General features: G+C 38.1%; 1 protein-coding gene across 5 annotated transcripts in view; it reads left to right on the top strand.

Annotated features, from left to right (window-relative positions):
* The window catches only part of sema5ba (sema domain, seven thrombospondin repeats (type 1 and type 1-like), transmembrane domain (TM) and short cytoplasmic domain, (semaphorin) 5Ba), a 207,036-nt gene that overhangs the window by 174,517 nt on the left and 14,450 nt on the right, over positions 1-18,069 (top strand). For all 5 annotated transcript variants that reach the window (XM_079880361.1, XM_079880360.1, XM_079880364.1 and 2 more), the window contains 6 exons: positions 12,055-12,172; positions 12,432-12,613; positions 12,859-13,002; positions 13,435-13,582; positions 14,660-14,885; positions 17,110-17,322. In XM_079880361.1, coding sequence (XP_079736487.1) covers positions 12,055-12,172; positions 12,432-12,613; positions 12,859-13,002; positions 13,435-13,582; positions 14,660-14,885; positions 17,110-17,322 — 1,031 coding nt within the window. The remainder of the gene's footprint in view (positions 1-12,054; positions 12,173-12,431; positions 12,614-12,858; positions 13,003-13,434; positions 13,583-14,659; positions 14,886-17,109; positions 17,323-18,069) is intronic.

Genomic DNA, 18,069 nt, shown 5'->3' on the forward strand with positions numbered 1-18,069 from the left:
ATCGAGTGTGGGTCTGGATGAATTAGGGAGAGATAAAGGAAGCTAGGAGGGTTCAAAGGAAAAAGGAAGGGTGCCGTCTCGAGTGAATGGTTTTCTGTGAGGGCAAACATATTTGAGTGCGAGCAGATGATTAGTCAGCACTTTGATTTCACTTCTCAGTATGTGTGCACGCTCTCTCTCATGCACAGAAACACACACAAGGCTATGTAGTGAAAGCTGAAGCTGTTGCATACTAAACAAGGTGAAGGTGAGATCTGAGAGATGGAGCAGAAGCGGATGTTGCCAGCTCTATTTAAAACCCAGCAGGGAGGAACAATCACACTGGGTTCCAAGGGCAGGCCAGAGAAAAGAGTCCTTAATCCTTAATCCGTAATTTCTGCCACATTCAGAGTACGTTCACATTTGAACGCAGCGCTTTGACATTTCATTAAAGCCGTACTCTCATATGAAACGTCATAGAGGTGTGACAGGCCTGCATATGAGCTGCAGTTTTTACTCACTTTCTTCTGCACCAGCCAGCTTCCACTCTTTGAGCTTTGACTGAAGCAAATCATCAGATCATGGAGAAGGTGGATCGCTGCTAGAGACCTTAAATAGAGACCTCCATTATATTATGGAATGTTGCATGTCAAGTTATATTTATTTTTATAGTGTTTTTCACAATACACATTGTTTTAAAGCATCTTTACAGAAAGTGATACTTTTATGTCTATAATGCCTTAATGCTTTAATATTGAGCAAGTTTTAGGGCTGGATGATATGACGATATATAATGATGATCCTTGATCCTTCTTGCTAATATAAATTATCTTTTTGATTTGATTTGATTTGATTTATTTAATTATATCAAGAATGCCTTAAACATAAAACAAAAGGCATCAAATACAATCGAGGATAAAAACACAAATAAGTACAGGACTTATTTCCATAGTGGTCCTCAACACATAACACCAGGACAAGACACTTACATATTGTGTGATAATCAATGACATAACATACTGTACAAATACTTTTCTTAAATAAGCAAAAATATAAACGGTAACTGACCCCTGGTTCTATTCCGCTACCCTCTCTAATAACCAGTCCTTGGTCCTCTTTTTAAAAGAGTTCATGCTTGAAATCACTTTAATTTGCCGGTCTAACTTGTTCCACTGAACTGCCCCTATATAGGCAAATGTTTCTTTCCCTAACACTGTCTTGAATGCATAAGGAAGGACAGAGGTCTGATATACTGCCACGAGTGTAAATAGTGTGTGTGTCCTTCACCTTAGTAATAAGACACAACAAATAATTTGGGACATTACCATACAGTATTTTATGGGTCATGGTCAGTCTTGACATAATAACACGCGACTCAACAGGAAGCCAGTTAAGCTCAACAAATTGTGACCTACCTATATGAGACCTATGGCCCATTTATTATTTTAAATAATTAATATGGCCCTATTAATTTATTTTGTGCTGTTTGCAGCCTCCCTTTAAGTCATTTTGTTAGGCCTTCAAACCAGGAAGTGCATGCATATTCAAACTGGTTTAAAATTAAGGCATTAGCTAAAATGATCATTGTTGACCTATCTAAAAATGTAGAATTTCTGGCTAAAAACTTTATAAGCCTGGTGACTTTACTCTTAATCCATCTTATCTTAATCCAGCTAAGACATTTTGTAAATATAGCTAGCTGTAATACTAAGTGCATTTCAAAAACAAACCAACATTCAGCATGTAACAGCCATTTCTGTCATGACCACTATCGTCAAATACGAATGACAATTAGCATACAGTTAGGATTGGCGGTATGGTTCTGTTCTGGGCAAGAACTCCCTGCGCATCCCTGCAGCCTAGCATGGATAAGAGCAGCAATAACCTCCTTAGGGGAAACAGAACAGAACCAACATGAATGTATTGCAGATATCATTAATTCAAGATTTTAAAGTACAAAATTCGAGAATTTATTCTGATTCAAGGGGAATCCGAATGCCAATCCTGACTGATGAGAGGAGGAGCTGAGGATGGAGGAGGGTAATTAGCTCCTGAGAAACGCGATAGCTGCTGATAATACTGAAGGATACAGTGATAGGCGTCGTATTCCTATAGGTAGATGTGGATCAGCTGAGAGTCAGCTGATGAGAGCTTGACTAACGTGACCTGCCAGAACTGACACTACACTTGATATTTACTTAAAAATGCTTTAAAAATATGTTAGCATATTACAAGCTAGTTTTGTGATATTTATAAGTGCTTCATAAATGTAATATTTGTTATATTCGTAATCTTAAATTGTACCATATTTTACCATTATTATAAATAAAAAAGTAAAAAAATGTTTAGCATATAACAGCCCAATTTGGACAGAATGATCAGAAAACACTTTCTAAAGTATAGGAAATATGCCTAAATTTATACATTGTATAGCTTAGGCGTTTATGAAAAATAAAAATGATGTCATGTTTATGGTATTTTTGTGCCCTCTTTGGAAAAACTAACAGCACAGTCTTCATAATTTTTGCTTTTGTGTTCCTCGGAAGAAAGAGACACTATTTTTAACTTAATTTCAATGATTCTCAGGAAATAGTAGTTGAGACAATGTATGTCTAATAATACCTTAGAATATAAATATAGATCTTAATGCATAACTTTAGATATAATATTTTTTTGTAAAGACTTTTTTGTGCAATCTAAAAAAAAAGAAGTTATTTTTCTCCAGGTTTTATATTGGCGCCCCATATAGAACACATTGTTGTTGTTTGGTAAGTTGACTTTTGGACCAAAGCAACCTAAAGAACATTTTTGTAGGTCAAATGCAAATAAGGGATGTGAGATTGCATCAGTGATGTGAGAGACAAATTCTTCTTTGCCCTTGTTGTGATGAAACGAATCAAATCAATGCAAACAAAACCGATAAAAGAATAGCAGGCTTTTCAAAATGTAATGGCTCTGCGTAAAATCGTTATGCTTCTGTTCACAGTTGCTGCCCCTTTGCAGCTATTTCTCTTTACAGATGAAAAGAGACAAAGAGTCTCCCCGCTCTTGCCTTTGGAGAAGTGTTTATTAATGACTTAATCTACATTGTTGGTGGCTCTTGTTTGAAAGCAGTGTGATAATTAAAGTTTGATCCCTCGCAATTCACTTTTCTGCTAATGTTCATTGGCCTCTCGCCTCTGCTTTAAAAAACTAATTTACTTTAATCAGCCGACTGATTGTTTGATGGGATCTAAAGGGACCAACCGGCTGGGCCAGATCGATAAACTCAAAAATGGCGATTCCTAATCAGCGATGAAACAAATGTGCAAGTTGAGTTGATGGGCTGGATCCTTACTGTGATTTCTACCGATAGTGCAGCACTAAGCAGCGGAGGTGTGGGTGGGATAAAGGTGCTCCTGATATTCACTATTTACACCAAGGCTATATACAGCCAATGGATCTTAGTGGGGATGTGAAAACTGCATAATTTTCAAAAACAACCACTCGACTAATTGGTCTTGGAGAAGTGATGTACCGAATAATTAGGCTGGCTTTGGGTTCACTCGTCCTTGATTCAGCCAACAAAATATTGCAAAAGTCTTTCCAAAAAGTTTTCCAATGAGCAAAGAACTACAAAAAAATAAACATGGGTTGTGAAAATATGACATGATTAAGACATGACAACCTCACAGCTTAATTTTCATCAAATTAATTATGGCGTCTACCCTGACTAAGGTCTATTTGTGAATTATTTTACATACAGCAGCCTAATTAGAGACAGCAGCGCAGTCAGTGCTGACAGTTTTGATGATGTGATGATGTCTTGGAGCGCTGTTAGGAATGTGGGTTTGAGGTTACAAACATCTTTCACAAGCAGAGCATACTATAAACAGCCCAAACCACAAGCTTTACTCAGAAAACCACAAATATGTTTTTACAGCTTTCCTTTCCCACTTCTTGTGATGTGGCAAACCCATGTTCCCATGTCTACAGAGATGCTTGGTCACATCAGAGTGTTTTTGGAGGATTTTTGCTGTAACAATCACTGTATGTTGCAGTTTTAGATCTCTCTTGCTTTATGGATTGTGGGGGGTGTAGGAAGTCCTGGATATTTTTTGAAGCCTTGTTTTCTTGAATATGCTCTGAAAGTACTTACTACTTCCAACCAAATAGCTGTTGTAGTTTGCTCTTTCGCGTTATTTACGAGTTCTCTCGTCTTTTATGAGAAAACATTTCCCTGCCATTGATGAGTTTTACAGCTTTCCGTGTTTTCACTGTTATACGGTACAGTGTAGGCTACATAATCTCCTAATTAAAACACAGGAAAAGAAGCAGCAGAAACTAGCGATCTCACATGTAATCAGATGCATATAACAAAATAATGTAATATTTTGCATAATAAAAATAATGCGATCATCAACAATAAACAGCATTTAAATCAAAACGGCATAATGTTACCAAGTGAAATGTCGACCCAGGAAGTGGTTAGGACTGTGAAGCTTTAGGAGTGTTGATGGACTGGATCTACTCCATCTATGTTTTGTTCATCCTACTGAATCTGATCCAGACGTAGTCTTTGACAAAAACGCAATTTTCTCAGCTTTTAGCTCAAAATGTAGCTTTTTTCTTGAAACTTACCCATATTCAAGTGTTGATAAAAATAAAAGCAGTATTACAGCTTTTTTATTTATTTATTATAAATTACTACTTTATAGCCAGCAAGGACACATTAAACTGATCAAAAGCGAAAAATAGACATTTACATTGAAAAAAATTCAGATCTCTTTCAGATACATGATGTTCTTTTGAATTTTTTATTCATCAAAGGGTCCTAAAAAATGCATCATGGTTTCCTCAAAAGCATTAAGCAGCAAGCAGGATTGACAATAATAATGTTTCTTGAGCACCAAATCAGCATATTAGAATGATTTCTGAAGGATCATGTGACACTAAAGACTAAAGATGCTGAAAATTCAGCTTTACATCACAGAAATAAATTACATTTTAAAATACAATTAGTGCAAGTTTACAATAGAAAAGTTATTTTAAATTGTAATAATATTTCACAATATTACTCCTTTTCCTGTATTCATTTATTTAGTAAAAGCATAAAAACATGGTGAACAAAAGATACTTTTTCAAAAACATTAACATTAAAACAGTTTTAGTAGACCAATATAACAATACATTATAATAAACAGCAATATTTAATTACAAGTCATGAAACTAGTTTTATGACAAAGTCTTGGGTCTCTCAGTTTTAGGAAAATTGCTGGTTTGATTTTGGCAGGGAGGGAATCGTGATCTATCACCTTTGTGTGCTTAACCTCACGTTGCACCAGTATAATTGTCTCCTCCATAATGCTGTGTTCATGTTGTGTTAAAATAAGCGCAATTACAAGCTGACAACTTGAGATTTTACTCTGAGCAGAGCACGTTCTCAGACATGACATGTTTCTATGGCAACCCTCATAATGTCAAAAAGGTTCCACCATGTGTGGTTGTGTTGTTGTTGATGATGATCAAAATATTTAATCACTACATTAATTTACCTTTTATATGCTTTTGAAAAATAGGAACAAAGAAAGTGCTGCAGGTAACACCAGCTATAATAAAACAGCACATAAAACAGAAAAATATAGATGTATGTACCTAATTACAAATGTTGAAGATGCTGCCATTTTCCATGAAGTGAGAAAAGTCAGTGCTTTCATAAAATGTAGTTTCCAATTTGTAAGCACAACTTTGTTTCCTAGTCAAAAACGTATAATTTCTGCCATTTAACATCATCAAATTCCCCCTGATCATGTGGTGATAAATATATTTTCTAAAAAGGGTCTTTGCCCTTTACCTGTGGCTAAGCCCTGTAGACAGTCTGTAAGAAATTCTCATTTCAGAGGCCCCGTCTTTACCAAACAATTTACAGCCAGCTTGTCGCCAGCTTGTCAACAGGGTGCTAAAAAACACGGGTTTTGAGAGCTTGCAGCTTGTTTGAGCACACAGCCCAGTACTTGAGCAACTGGAGGAGCTGCAGAGAGAGGAAAGGCAGGGAAAGAAAGTAATCTGAAGGTGAGAGCATTTATTACCACAGGCTTTTAACTGACTCTCCATTGGCAGAGTCCCAAAATAAAGCCATTTTTCTCATGCGCTTTCTCCCATTCTTGATTAAGACAAGCAATATGTCTCAAACTCCGCTGTCCTGAACTTCTGACAAATAGCATCTTTTCTCCTGAGATGAAGCCATTAAAACACCTGACCATCTTATCTCTGTCTAAGCTAAGCTGTCAGCGTTTGGTGTGTGTGTGGAAAAGCTGTAATTTATGGGCTCTGGCGTTTTCCTAAAATATTAACTGTATCATCGGTAACATGCAGAGAATTTAATTGACAATTATAGGGTTTGTATACTAATGGCGCTTTTCCACTACACAGTACCAGCTCGCCTCAGCTCGCCTCGGCTCGACTCGACTCGGCTCTGTTTGGTTTTCCACTGTGTAAAAGTTGTACCTGTACCTGCTTCCAGGTACTTTTTTTCGTACCACCTCCGGCGAGGTTCTAAGCGAGCTGAGGCGATGCTAAAATGTGACGTGAAAACGCGGCAGACTGCTGATTGGTCAGAGAGAATCACTATTCACTGCGTCATCATTGCACGCGCCAGACGGAGTATCCCGAATAAAAAAACAGCAATAAACAAAAACAAAAACATCCAAAAACAGCATACACTCGATTTCCTCCATTGTCCTGTGTGTGTGGGTAGCGGGTGTGTCTCGCGCGTCTCGCGTAAAAGATTAAGTCACGGCAGTTCCCTGCGGCGTCGCTATGACGACCAGGTACTATTGTGGAGGTACTATCTGCAATGGAAAACGGTGCGAAAATCGAGCCGAGCCGAGCTGAGTCGAGGCGAGGCGAGTCGAGTCGAGCTGGTACTGGTAATGGAAAAGCACCATAAATGTGTGTTGACGTAGCTTGGTTAGCTTTATTGATTCTGAGCATAGTGTTCATAGTGCATCCATAAAAAACAAAACTTTGGCCCTTGTTTACAATGAAAAGGTCATGAATTGCTATTAAAAGGACAGCAATAACTATTTGTCTTTGTTCATCTTTTTTAAAGGCCTATAAAATAAGACAGTATTTTTTACAGCCCTCCCAATGACTTTAAAACCTCTATTAAACCGCAAAAGATTGATTGTCTTCTGTCCGCTGCCTTGCCACATTGTTTTATGTATTACTTCATTTTTTTGCACTATTTAAAATTTTACAAGCAATGTCTTGTGGCTTTGCTGCTGAAATAGTGCGCTGTTCGTGTTGGTTTGTGTTGCTTTTGTTTTAGCACTTTTTCCATGCACAGGAACCATGAATTAAGGTGCAATTCTTTAAATTGGCCCTCAAGTGCACTAACTTATTTTTCACAGCAGGTTATTTTTAAAATATGTGAGCTGTGTGACTAGTTGCAAGGCTAGACGGCTGAGTTTTTCTGCTGTGTTTGTCCTTTTTCTTCTGAGACCGTGGTCAGCTTGTGAAAATCTCTCTCTACGGAGTGCAAGTCGCAGAACTCAGGAGAAAAAAAGACACCTTCAGGAGGCTGTTAATTGACTTTTTTTCTCCACTAGGTCAGCTGGCAGAGTCCTGAGAGCAGTCGAGTCCTGGCAGTGCCCCAGGGCCGTATCCTGAGCTCATCAGTAAAACACGCTACTGCTGTATGCCCACCGGAATGTCAAATCAGCATTCCTTCCATGCCGGCACATTTTCATAGTCTTAAGAGATTACATGGACGGCTGGCTTTCACTTTGGTCCGTGGGAGTGGATCTTCCACTGTAATTAATAAAATCACTGCAAACGTTTTTGTTTAAACGGGTAGTTCTCGTAGGTCAGCGCCCTGAGGGCTTGTGTTCCTGCCCTCTGTAATGGGGGGTAATTTGGCCTTGATGTGCACAAGGAAGTTGTCGTTCTTCTCTCTATCCACACATCCTTTAATTGGTTGGAGCCTTTTATTTCATCAATCATGCACTATATATGATGCTAGGGGTGCTCCAGCCAATTTATTCTTGTTTATTACTGTTGCGTTATAGCTGCCAAAACTTAGTCAGAAACTAATGAGAAGATAATAATCAGGCCTGTTTCATGCACCTCACGTCTGATGCAGTTGATGCATATTCGTTTCAGCACCCATATTGACTGGATGCAGAAACCCTTTTTTGAAAAGACTTATGACTGAATCCGGATGACTTAAGCAGTTTTGCATAAAGTTGAGTATATCTAAACTGCTTCTTACTGCTTGCTCTGCTCTGCTGTCAGTCCCACAATCCCTCACATGAGCCTGCCACTCAGTTGCTATTGGGCAGGATTGTCCAATCCTGCTGCTGGAGGGCCACTGTCCTGAAGAGTTCAGCTCCAACCCCAATTAAACACGCTTATACCAGCTAACCAAGGGCTTACTTGGCATATTAGAAACTTCCAGGCAGGTGTGTTGAGGCAAGTTGGAGCTAAACTCTGCAGGACAGCGGCCCTCCAGGACCAAGTTTGGACACCCATGCTTTAGGGTCATTCCGTAGCAAATCAACCAAATTTCAGAAAATTCCCCAGCATAAATTTTTGGATTTTGTTTATATTTTTTCTGAAAAAATACAAAAGATAAATAGTGATGAAAGTCAAAATATTAAATGTCTTGGATGTATATTTAGTGAGTAATCCACTGTTTTGTGGAAAGATGGCAGCATCATTATTTTATTTTTACACAGAGATTGGTAGGTCTGTTAGTGAAATCTGTTGATTTTAGTAATCTTTGTTGCATTATATGTCAACGGTGACTGTTCAAAAATGGGAAAAAGCACTTCTTGTGTTTTTTGCCCCATGTTTGCATGTCTGTAACTCAATAAGTATTAAAGATATCTTAATGTCCTTTTAGATTCTGGTTCTTAACAAACTTTCCTTTTGGTATCTTGGTAGCCCTATATGGTTCAATTCCAGAGATATGGAGATCTTAATGCGGCTCTAAGAGTAAATTGGTCAATTGTTCACATTTTCAGTGGTCAAAAACCAAAGTCACTATCAGTACAGCTGATACTTTTTTCTTGTAAAGAGGAATATCTGAACAAGAAATAATGTTGAAACTAGAAATGTATAGTGTTGATCTTTTCTATCAACACAATTGCATAGAACATACCTCTCTGGGTGCCAAAAATACACTGAAATGGTCAAGTTGAAGCACGTTAACTTGCTCTCAAAAGTGTATTTATATGAATCTCTATTTTAATCAGTTTCAAGGATATTTGGAAGAAAGAATTTTGTTAATTTTAACAGCTTCTGGAGCTACCAAGAGTTCAAACACGCAGTATCGTAACTTAGATAAGATATCGTGACATCCCAATATCTCTGGGATTTAACCAAATAGCCTTAAAAATTAAGATTCCCAAAGAAGTTTCATAGGAACAAGAATCTAAAACGAGATATCTTTAACACTTCTTGAGTTACAGACATGTAAACTTCAGAAAAATATTTTTTGGCACTTGCAATTATTTTGATAGAGGAAAACGAGCTACATTTCTAGTTTCAGTATTATTTGTTCTTCAGACATTTCTCTTTAAACACAATACGTAACAGCTGTTTGAAAAGTAAACCACATTTGGTTTTTGACCATTGAAAACGGGTACAATTTAACAATTAAACATGGAGCCGTATTGAGATACCCATATCTTTGGGACTGAACCATATAGGGCCTTGAAAATGAAGATTCCAAAAGAAAAGTTTATTAAGAATTAGAATATTGAAGGATATTAAGATATATTTAGTACTTTTAGAGTTACAGGCATGCAAACTTTGGAAAAAACTATATTTATGGCACTTAGACAGGTATGTTCTATGCAATTGTGTTGATAGAAAAAACAAGATACATTTCTAGTTTCAACATTGTTTGTTGTTCAACTGTATGCAAAGTGTCCAACATTTGGTTTTTGACCACTGAAAATGTGAACAATTAATTAATTTACTCATGGAGCTGCATTAAGATCTCTGTATCTTTGGGATTGAACCATATTGGGCCTTTAAAATGAAGACACCAAAAGGAAAGTTTGTTAAGAACCAGAATTTAAAAGGATATTAAGATATCTTTAATACTTATTGAGTTACAGGTATGCAAACATGGAGCAAAAAACACAAGAAGTGCTTTTTCCCATTTTTTAATGGTCACTGTTGGTATATAATGCAACAAAGATTGCTAAAGTAAACAGATTTCACTAATAGACCTACCAATCTCTGTGTAAAAATAAAATAAAATGCCATCTTTCTAAAGTAATTTGTACCCCCTGTAATTTGGCTCCAAATCTCAGAGATGAAAATAGTAATTCCGACCCCCCCCCCCCCCCCCCCCTCTACAAAACAGTGGATTAAATATACATCCATGATATTTAATATGTTGTCTTTCTTCTTCATTTATGTATTTCTTTCACCTGACAAAAAAAATTATGAAATCAAAGTTTTTAGCTGGGGACCTCTGGTTGAGTTGACATGAATGACCCTATAGACAATTAATTGAAAATGCTTGCTTGCTTTAGTGCTAGTAGGCACATTGAGTTGCGCTGACTGTGAACTTGAAAAACATGAAGGTAGTAATTCAACCTTAAATTGCTCTTATGATAGGAAAATGTATGTATAGATAACCCCAATCCTTAGCCCTATTTCCACTGAAAAAGATAAATCATATGGATTTAACACATTATGACAGAATTTTCACTTTTTACCATTTTACGACAGGGTCATTCAGGATCTGTGTAAATGAAAGTGTTGAAGGGCAATATATTTTCCTTTTGCCTTGATATTCCTGACAGACTTGAAGCGTTGGAGTGGTTTAGCACTCAGCCCAGCTCGATCTCCCTTCTCGGCAGGATTCAGTCTTGGCACTCTGCACTGTATCAACACTCTGTGTGTTTCCTCAACCTTGAGCCTGGAACGCCAAAGGGCCAGTGCAAACAAACCAATACACTTGTGCCAAAATCGAGTCTTTCAAGCTAAAGGGAAGGTTGTGAGGCTGCTGGTGCTTTACTAACACACCGCCCCAAATTCCGGAGCCCTTAAAACGGCACTCATGGCTTAACTTCATTAGTGGGTTTAGATTTAATTACACCTCATTAAGCCTTTTTTTTTTTTAGCAGCTTACAAATATTTAATCAATTTCGAGGTGTTGCGTAGCAATGGTTTTGTAGAAAGAATGGGAAATTCTCCCAGGCGTGGTTTAGATTTGTTATCTGGGAACTGTAGTGCCTAGGGCTGCTGTCAGTTAATGTGCAAGGTTTTTAATCTACGATGTTAAGCAAGGAAAGCAGATTTTGGATGTCTCCAGTTGAAAAGTCAATGTGAATTTTCATTTGCAACCCATTTTTCTTTCACTATCTGTTTAAGAGTGCAACAGGATATTCAACTTGATTTTATCCAGTTATTTGTCTGGGAATCGACTAGATCATGAAAAGTGGCTGTTGCATACCCCAATGAAGTCTTGCTAAAACAATAAATAGCTATTTGCATTAAAATAAATATTAGATATTTTAAATACCTATGTTATCCCATAGCCCGCATGGTGATGTCAGTAGAATTTTTTTTATTCATATGTATATATTTCATATATTTAATCATATATAGTAAATAAATTGAATTCATATTTTTGTGGAAACTGCAAGAATTTTTTTTCAGTATTCTTTGATAAATAGAAAGATTATAAGGGAAAAAGAACATTATAAATGTATTTACTGTCACGTCTGATGTACTGTACTGTTTACTGATCACGTTTGATGTGTTTATTTATACACATATAAATAAAGTACACACACACATATATATATATATATATATATATATATATATATATATATATATATATATATATATATGAATACAGTGCATATATATATATATATATATATATATATATATATACTTTTTTTTTTTTTTTTTTTTTTTTTTCTTGTCTTTGGAATTGATCCAAAGACCAAGAACGTGCATTTTAAATGTAAATAAGGTCAATTCTAATTTAATGTTGACTATTATATACAGTACTATTCATACACTATCTCCCTTTTTCTTTTTTTCTCACTCCTTCTATTTTAGGACATGTTTGGATGCAAGGGACCCTTACTGTGGCTGGGACCGAAAGCAGCGCCGCTGCACCACCATAGAAGACAGCTCCAACATGAGCCAGTGGTTCCAGAATATCACTGCCTGCCCGGTAAGGACCAGCCATTTAAAGAGTCCACCACACTCACTGCTTCATGCATGACTGAAGTTTCGACACATGTCTGCCGTCTCCATAGCTCTCAGTCAGTCTCCCAATGCAGCTTTGAAATCTGTGTTGCGTGAAAGGTGCTATGCCGCATGATTGATAACATCACTTGAGGCAGCTGCTTTGTGGTCGTTATTTTTTAGGACTGAGATTCTGCACGCACCGAACCTTCAAATTCACTCGTTTTTTTTCTCATTAATTCCAGCTGAGGAACCAAACCGCAGATGGTGCATACGGGCCCTGGGCTCCATGGCAACCCTGTAGCCATGATGATGGCGAAGGCACCAGTACGTGTCTTTGTCGATCGCGGGCATGCGATAGCCCGTCCCCTCGCTGTGGAGGTAAAAACTGTGAAGGTCCCACCATTGAGGTGTCCAACTGTTCAAGGCAAGTAAAAGTTTTTTTTGTGCCATCCTGCATCCAAGGTGCTGAAACTGAATTGTGTTTTTACTAGAAGTGGCAGTTCTCTCATCATGCGAGATACACTGCAGAAACAGAGCACTTTAGCAAATTTCCTTACCAAAGCTGTTCTCTTTCTCTTTCATCACATCACATAAGCTTTATCAAATGCGGCAGTGTTGCCGAAAAAGATTCACTGACACTCACTGTTTTTTCTTTCTTTTTTTCTGCAGGAATGGAGGATGGACACCCTGGTCGTCCTGGGGCCAGTGCAGCACAAGCTGTGAGATTGGGTTTGAAGTCCGCCAGCGATCCTGTAACAATCCTTCACCCAGGCATGGTGGCCGAGTGTGTGTGGGGCAAAGCAGAGAACAGAGGTAAGAAAAGAGAGTCTTTTCTTTGCACATTTAAATAAAATAAAATAAACACAACTTGAAAAGTATCATAATTTTAGGTAATATAATTAAGGAGCCTCAAATTATAGTTGCTTTCACATGAGGAAGATTCTTTTTTTATGGACCCCTGAGATCCACTTATAATGTTTGTCAGAGTCTTTAAACCAAAACAGTCATTATTTAGATTTCAAATTTCACCCTCTGAAAAAGGTAAAATGGTAAAAAGGTAATTTTGCTCTTGTGGTCTGACGAAAAAAACGGAAATATCCAAAATCCTTGTCCTTGTGGGGGCATTTTTGGACCCCATGAGCACGTAACAGTTTATAAATCAGATTAAGTTATGTGTCTTGAAAAATGTTCTGTGACCATCCTAAACTCATGATATCAGTGAAGCATATTTTTCATGCTCACCAGATTCTGCAATGAGAAGGTGTCGTGCCCTCAGCCCATCTTCTGGTCATCATGGTCACCCTGGTCTAAGTGCAGCTCAGAGTGTGGGGGAGGGGTGCATTCCCGCTCCAGGAACTGTGAGAATGGAAATAGCTGTCCAGGGTGTGCGCTGGTACGTACACCTGAAGTACACACACTTACACACACAAACTGTAGCCTTGAAGCCTCCTGCTTGACCATGATAACCAAAGCAGCTCTCCTCCCAGAAAGATATGTGTGATGCACTGTAAAAGTGGAGCTTATTTGTGATTCAAGATAGACTGAGTGGCCCTGACAAATCTGCACAGAACACTGTTTAATTTTGAAAATATATGCAGTTCTAAAGCTGTCGTTTACTTTCAGCTGATCATCTACACAGCCTGCCAATGCCCTTGTAGTTATTTACATTCCTCATCTTCAAAATGAAAATTAAATAAAACAAATTTTTCATATGTGTATAAATAATGTCCTCCCACTTTCAACTGAGTATATTCATTTTATATGTGTGCTATTTTTTGTGTGCCTATAAAAAATGAACTTACTCATATTCACTGGAGGGAAAGTGTCACAACTTGCCCCGGTTTCCCCTATAAACTGTTTCCATTTGGATACATTTTTAAACAAAAAGAAATTGTGATGTTAAAATTATGACAGGAAGTTGTCACCCGTGATGTAATGAAAACCTGTGGCATGCAGAGTAATTAATTGAAATTGAATGTCTTTTACACAGGAAAAAATAAATTGCTAAGTCCCAGTTCTAACTAAACCTTTTAGTCAAGTAATCATACTAACTGAAGAACCATTTAAAATTCCATTAAATTATTTTAGGACAATGGTTTCTTATTTTGTGAAAGGAGTGAACAATAAATCAAGACAAATCAAAACAGCATTCAGTTTCCTAAAATGCTCTTTTGCTCTTACATTTTAAATCAGACAGATTTCTTTGCTCTCCAACTCTCTTAAGAGCTGCAATTAATTCAAATTTAATCGACTTAATTAGGACTCAAATTAACGTTCCTTGCAAAGAACTGTAACACCCCCTTGGGTGTCTAGGAGCCATTACATTTTATTAACTGTTCACAGTCATGGCACAAAAATGGTGAGCTATGGAGCTTCTCATGCATCTTAGGAACTGAGGTAATGTTCCCTGTGTATGAGGAATGAGCAACTGGATGATGTCATCAATGTGTCAATCTTCTCCCCATTGCAGGAGTACCAGGCGTGTAATCTGGAGTCCTGTCCAGAGGTGCGTAGAAACACCCCATGGACCCCTTGGGTGCCAGTGAACATAACCCAGGGAGGGGCACGGCAGGAGCAAAGAGTACGCTACATCTGCCGGGCTCAACTGGCTGACCCTCACGAGCTCCAACTGGGCAAGCGTAAGGTGGAGACACGCTTCTGCCCCAATGACGGGACAGTAACCTGTGAAACAGACTGTGAGTGTATAGATCCTTATTTCTCATGCACACCCACACCTAAATGAGCACCTAAATGATAAGACTTGAGTCAGCCGATACTGCTGGCTCGATGACATATCAGGGTCACAGTTCAGCACTTGCCCACTTTGCGCATGTTGGACGCCACATTGATTAACTGTAGCATCCTGTCTAAACTCAGAGGAGGTCAACCACTTGAGGTGCACAAGGAATGCATTAGAGACAAGAGTGTGTCAGAATTCACCTTGTGCAGGTTGCTGTGACCAGAATGTTTTGTCATAGATGCTGTAAAACACAGCGTGACATTTTTTTTTTTTTAGGTAACCTTGAATTTTGCAGGAAAAGGCCATTCATTTAAATAATACAATACTTATAAAAGACTAAAGGGGCATTCACACACACAAGAACAATAACTGTAGCGATAACTATATCCACACCAATGGACGATAATATTCTGTTTTTTATAAGTGCGCTGCAGTTATGTCATCTACCACATTAAATGCTCATGCTCTTTAAAGTCAGGTGGATTCTGCTTGACTGTCAATGTTTGTATCGTTTATCAGCTGGAAAAAATCGTTCTGGGGTGTGTTTCCCTAAAGCATTGTTAGCCAACTATGGTCGCAACATGTCGTTATGTCGTTATCAACATAGTTCAACGAGTCTGTGTTTCCTAAAACCAAAGTTCCAACGAACATTCGCAAGCAGCATCACAAAGTTGTGTGTTTGGAACGACAGCTCTTGACCTGTTTTTAGAAGCATAGTTTCTTGTTTGCATGTCATATGGACTCAATAAATCCTTATCTTGAGCAAAATAAGCAAGCTGACATTCAGTACAATCTGTATCTATTATTTAGAATACATACAAATGTCATTTACGTCTTTTAGTTTGTCAAGAGATTTAAAGCACCTTTTTTGAAGAGTGCGCATGTGCGTACCATAGACTGTAAAAAAATATGGACGTAGTGTCCGTGACGTCACCCGTAGGTTTCTGAAGACCGTTTTTGAAGCCTAAAGTGGGCGTGGCCGACCGTCGCCATCTTGGAAGCGCGTCACTCCCGAATTTATTTATTTTTACGGTCAGACAATGAACTGAGGTAACGTGACGGCTAACAGACAGCAGACAAACAGCTAATGATGACTAATGACCACAGCAGTGGGAATCCACCTGTCACTCAAAAGTGGACACCCTTAACTATGCAGAAATTTAAGGCTTAATATAATTTAAACGGATGAGATATAAAAAAATTCACCCCCCTCACAGTTGTCATGAAGGGCAAAATTAGCTGTACAGACCAAAGCCACTTTTTGCACCAGGCTGTAAACATGTTTTTTTCTGCTTTAAAGTTGGGCATTTTAACATGGGGGAGATACAGATTTGACTCACTTCTGAATCCAGCCTCAAGCGGCCAGTTGATGAATTGCCGTTTAATTCACTTCCGTGTTGGTTTCAAAAGAGAGACAGGGAGGTTGCCGTTTGGTGCGTATGTAGCCTGGATGCCAGCCGAACTTAGCCCCGCCCACAAAATGTTTAGGTTGGGAAGTTAGTCATTCTGACTAGAATCTGAGTATGACAACGTCAGGCTAGTGCGTACATGCTCTAGTATGTAAGAACGAGCCGATGAATGAATCCTCAGATGCCATGTCTGTAATTTATAGCAAAACATCTAGCATTAATTCGATCTCAAACAGATTCATTAAAGAAAGTTATTACTCCACCACCTCCGTGACATCATTAACCAATGTGGTTGAACGACCAATTTGCGACAATATGGTTTCGGGAAACAGTCGTGGTGACCAGTTGATCTCTTCAACGATGAACCATAGTGAAGCAGCGAGTTACATCGTTGTATGGGAAATGTACCCCTGGTTGTGTTTCCAACTATATTTTTCCTCTGCATTGTTTTCATTAAGCTATGGTGTGGACTTCGCTTCAACATGGTCATGGAATTAGTTATTTCAACTTTTTTTATATAGCGTTTTATACAATACAGGTTGTTTTAAAGCAACTTCATAGTAATAAATAGGAATATAGTGGAATCAGTGATGTAAATTTCACAAATTCTACTGTAAAGCATCTCTAAAAGGACAATAGTGTCATTATTCAGCTCAAATCAGTTCATTGTTAATTCAGCTCAATAGCTGTGTAAAGTTTATCAATTATGAAACCTTTCAATTCAGTTATGGTTATATTGGCAAACTGGTAACATGCAATAAATGTTTACAGCACTAGTTGAGGAGCTTCTCAGGACGCCTGGTGTACGACTGACAGGTTCTGGGTGGTCTTCGTGGGAGACGTGGTCAACTTGTACTCAGGAGTGTGCCAAAGGGTACCGCACTCGCAAACGCACCTGCACCAGTGCAGAAGGCAAAAGTGTTCCCACCGCCTGCCGGGGATCTTCAGTAGAATATCAGGACTGCAATCCACAGCCCTGTCCAGGTAACACACACGCTCAGAAACACTTTTACATAGGTACACACATTAATAGACTCCCACATATGCTTATAATCAAGGTAGTTGCTCATCATGATGGTAAAGCCTCTGCTTCCATTAGTGTATGTGAAGTGTATGACTGATATCATTAGCTAATGGAAACCTGAAGCCCCATAGGGGCCTGCTGTGGTCAAATTAAGAGGTTTTACCATAATTACAAAAAGACGTGAACTCAAGGTTAAATGGAATACTCTTTTTTTTTTTTTTTTTAGAAATCACAAGATCATATGTACTTTCCAGTTAGCACCAGGACTTTATTAGTGAAGTGTGTAATGAAATGGCATCAAACTGAATTTCTAAAATAGCTAGATTTTTTTTGTTTAATAAAGAAAATGTGAACAGCAAAACCTGCCACTAATTTGCTTATTTTCTGTAGGTGAACAGGGAGTTGCTTTTTTGTTTTCTATGTTTTTAAGCATAATGCTACATTATGCTATTGCTATAGTGTTTGGGGATGCTAACAGACAGTTTGAGAATGCTTACAGACAGTTTAAGGATGCTAAAAGGCCATTTAATAATGCTAACGGACAGTTTAAAGATTCTAACGGACAGTTCTAGGGTGCCAACAGACCGTTTAAAGGTGCTGACATAGTTTGGACATGGTAACGGACAGATTAGGCATTAAGGTGTTAATGACAGACAGTTTAAAGATGGTAACAGACAGTTTAGTGATGTTATCAGACCATTTAGGGA

Source organism: Squalius cephalus (assembly GCF_949319135.1).
Source record: "Squalius cephalus genome assembly, chromosome: 9".
In the NCBI taxonomy this organism is placed as follows: domain Eukaryota; kingdom Metazoa; phylum Chordata; class Actinopteri; order Cypriniformes; family Leuciscidae; genus Squalius; species Squalius cephalus.